The sequence below is a fragment of the Nicotiana tabacum genome, chromosome 23, assembly GCF_000715075.1.
Source record: "Nicotiana tabacum cultivar K326 chromosome 23, ASM71507v2, whole genome shotgun sequence".
Lineage (NCBI taxonomy): Eukaryota > Viridiplantae > Streptophyta > Magnoliopsida > Solanales > Solanaceae > Nicotiana > Nicotiana tabacum.
The window spans coordinates 135,157,904-135,161,444 of NC_134102.1; the positions used below are offsets into that span (position 1 = coordinate 135,157,904).

The 3,541-nt window shown below is 37.3% G+C and overlaps 1 protein-coding gene across 1 annotated transcript; it reads right to left on the minus strand.

Annotated features, from left to right (window-relative positions):
* Positions 1 to 304: 304 nt before the first annotated feature.
* LOC107771909 (cytochrome P450 86A22) lies at positions 305 to 2,977 on the minus strand. Its single transcript, XM_016591371.2, has 2 exons — positions 2,723 to 2,977; positions 305 to 2,292 (listed from the first exon to the last, which is right to left on the minus strand). Exon 2 carries the CDS (start codon positions 2,268 to 2,270, stop codon positions 612 to 614), a length of 1,659 nt encoding a protein of 552 aa, XP_016446857.1. The 5' UTR covers positions 2,271 to 2,292; positions 2,723 to 2,977; the 3' UTR covers positions 305 to 611.
* Positions 2,978 to 3,541: the final 564 nt, after the last annotated feature.

Here is a 3,541-nt window from a genome sequence, read left to right on the forward strand (position 1 = left end):
CTTTTAATTTAAATTTACAGATAGCATCAACAAACTCCGTGATGAGGTGGCGAGTAACTCTATGTCCTTAACCAAAAGTTCCAGGTTTAAGCTCTAAGAATGAAGTCGTAGAAAACGTTTTAGCCTCCAAAATACAGATTAGTTGGCCTCCGAAATGGGTCCTGGATACCGATGGAAATTAAAAAATAATAATAATAAAAAAGAATCTACCAATAATATAATGCAACTCTTTATACATAGCCACCATATATTAATTATCAAAATATTAATAAGACAAATGATACAAGTATTCACAGTGCAGAACTTTAAAACCACAACTGTATTTTATTTCACAAAATGGACTAATGAAGTACAATATCTATATGTATAATCATTTACTATGTTTTGGAACAGAGAAAACAATATGAAGGTGATAAGAAAAGGAAAAAAATTAAAAAAGAAGAAGTTAAGTTGTAACATTCCACTTTGGCAAAAAGTTATCTGGTATACTGAGGAAATAAAAGCCTCTTCAGACATTATTGGTGATTCATCCAAGCCACAAAAGATAAATGTTACTGTATATAACTGTTACTATATCAATAACAAATTAATAACACTTGCAATATTTATCTTCAAGCAATCCCATTTACTGCAATAGCCTCTGGTTGATGAATGCCATTATTGATCAGATGCTCTCCAGCACATGACTCAATTTTGCCAAATTTTGCAATTTTAGCCAAAATTGGAGTCAAGTCTCTAGGGGTCACATTCATAACTAGACCATACTTCATGAATAATGTCAGTGACATTTTTTGTTCCACCTTATGGCCTGGCGCCACCGCGAGCCGGTGGCGGAGTAGCACTGCTGCTACTATTGATTTCATTTGCAAATAAGCCAAGTCTTTACCTAGACAAATTCTTGGTCCTGCATTGAATGCTACAAATCTGAATGCATCTTGAACTTGGTACTTGTTACCGTCTTGTGACATCCATCTTTCTGGCTTGAATTCTAAACAATCTTCGCCCCATATGAATTTCATTCGACCAGTTGAGTATATTGAATATGTGATATTGGAACCTGCCGGTACAAATGTGCCATCGGGCAAATAATCATCACAAATGACATGTTTTGAGTCCTCAGGCACGGACGGGTAAAGTCTTAGGGTCTCGGATAATGCTGCCTTGAGATATGTCAATCGGTCAACTTCCTCAAACACTAGAGGTTCTTCTAACCACTTTGACGTGTCGTTGCCACGTGTTTCTGCCAGGACGGTGCAGAGTTCGACGAGTATCTTTTCTTCCACCCTCGGATTCAAGCTGACCAACCAGAAGAACCAGCTCAGTGCGACGGATGATGTGTCACGTCCAGCTAGGATGAAATTGAGCGCCACGTGTTGGAGGAATTTGTCCGAGTAGGATTCTTTTTTCTTCATGAACCTGGAGAGCAAGTCGTCGTGCTGGGGTCCACCGTTCTGATGATTCAACAACTCTAGCTTACGTGTATTGATGACGTTAGTCATGTAATCGTCCACTTGTTTCAAGCTATGGCTCAGGCTCACCTCCATTCCAAGTCCAAGCATTTTCTTCAACTTCCAAACGAACTCGGGCATGATGAATCGGTGCAATGAGGCTTCGGTGGCTCGGTCAAAGGACATGGCAAAATTATTTTCAGGTAATTCTGGAGAGAGCGTCTCCGGATCTTTGCCAAAAGCCAAGCCACAAATGTTATCAAAAGTGAGCCGAAGCAAAAGGTCTTGAAGATCAACCGGCTTGTCCTGAACCTGAGCCATCTCAAGAATCGGGCAGAACCGATTCTTGATGGCTCGGTTAACCCATCGACCCATGGCTTGCCTCAAGGTCCGGGTGGTAAATTCCAGCGCAGCAGTCTTGCGCTGGAAAAGCCACGTGTCACCATCTGAATTGAAGATACCCTCACCAAGCAAATCATGAAACACAGCTTGCCAAGTAGGACCCTTGGGATAATTATCAAACCTAACCTTCAATATATGCTCTAAATTTTTTGGATCGCACGTGACTGTCACGAGACCTTGCTTCCGGGCTAAAAATGGAATTGCAAATATGCAGGTTTGGTACGTACCGGTACAGGCCCGAAGATTTTCCGCGATCCATTCATGCATTCGGGTCCCATTTTCAAGAAGGCCGGGTAAACTTCCAACTATGGGCCACATTTTTGGGCCTTTGGGCCCTTTCATGGATTTCGTTATGGATTTAAACCATAGTAAGTAGGCTGCTACAATTGCTATAATCATCATGCCCGTTGATACATCCATATCTTCTAACAACACTAACCCCCTGTCCAAAACATAAAAATATTGTCAAAAAATTGAATTATTTGCAAAAATGGCCTTTTTGGCCACTTTTTAAATTATGTGTTAGCTCAATGGGTCAAATTTAAAACTAATTTAATGATTTTTTGCAAATAAATTTAATCCATCGGCCAAGCGGAGACAAAATTTAAATACAACAACAACAAACCCAGTGTAGAGGAGACAATTTAAATAATGACCACAAAGAAGACAATGTGTGCAAATGCCCCAAAAGAGTTTGTTGTTCATAATATTTGGTAAAATGATTTTGGAAAATGTTTGTGTTAGTATTTTGACTAAATGGAGTTTGGTGTTATTTTAATTTCCAAAGAATATTTTTATTTGTTTTTCAAGAAATTTTTGAACCAAATGTCCTTAAAAAAAAGAGTAAAGAACTAGAAATGTCATATGCTTACCTGCAACAATGGCTGTCTAACTTGAGAGATCCTAACACTTGAGCTTCAAGAAGATATAAATAAAAAAGATAACAACTTTATAAAGTAAATTAAAAAAAAAAGCAGAAAATTTGTTAATAAAAGCTAAGTGGGAGTTGAAGGGAAAGAAAAGAAGAAAGGAGAAGACCTGTGAGTGACAGAGAAGAAAGAAAATAAAGTGATTTATAGAAGAAGAAGTTAAGTGGAAGAGGAGGTAATAAATGAAGGGGCCGGATTGTTGTTGAAAAACAATAAACTCAAGAATATATAGACATATCACAGTACAAATATTAAAGATTTATATATATATATATATATAGATTCATATGCATGATACACGTAAATGTAAGTGTGTGAATGTGAGAGAGGGAGTGTGTGTACTATGTGTATAATCTTTTGATCATATATTGTATGCTAAAACACAGCTTTAAAAGCAAAGAACAATAAATGCCATCAGAGGTCGTTGGAGAGCCAAAAACAGACTTACTTAAAACCAGCTAACACTCTAACACCATTAACTCAGATTCACATGCACATATAATTAGGGGCGGAGCTACAATATCGGTTACGTGTTCGGTCCAATTCCGTAACTTTTGCTTAGATTAGTACTTGTATGATAAAAACCAATAAATATGTAGAAATATTTAACTGCAAATTCAGTAACTTAAACAGAGTTATATATTCGACGACAATTCAGAATCCATAAACTTTAAATTCTGACTCCGCGTATAATATATTGAGTATGATGCAAATTTCTCCAAAATCCTATTGATTCTTCTAATGGCTATTTCTTGAACTTCC

Excerpts from the sequence above, each read along its gene's own strand:
- LOC107771909 (XM_016591371.2), bottom strand. The coding sequence starts at position 2,270 with ATGGATGTATCAACGGGCATGATGATTATAGCAATTGTAGCAGCCTAC.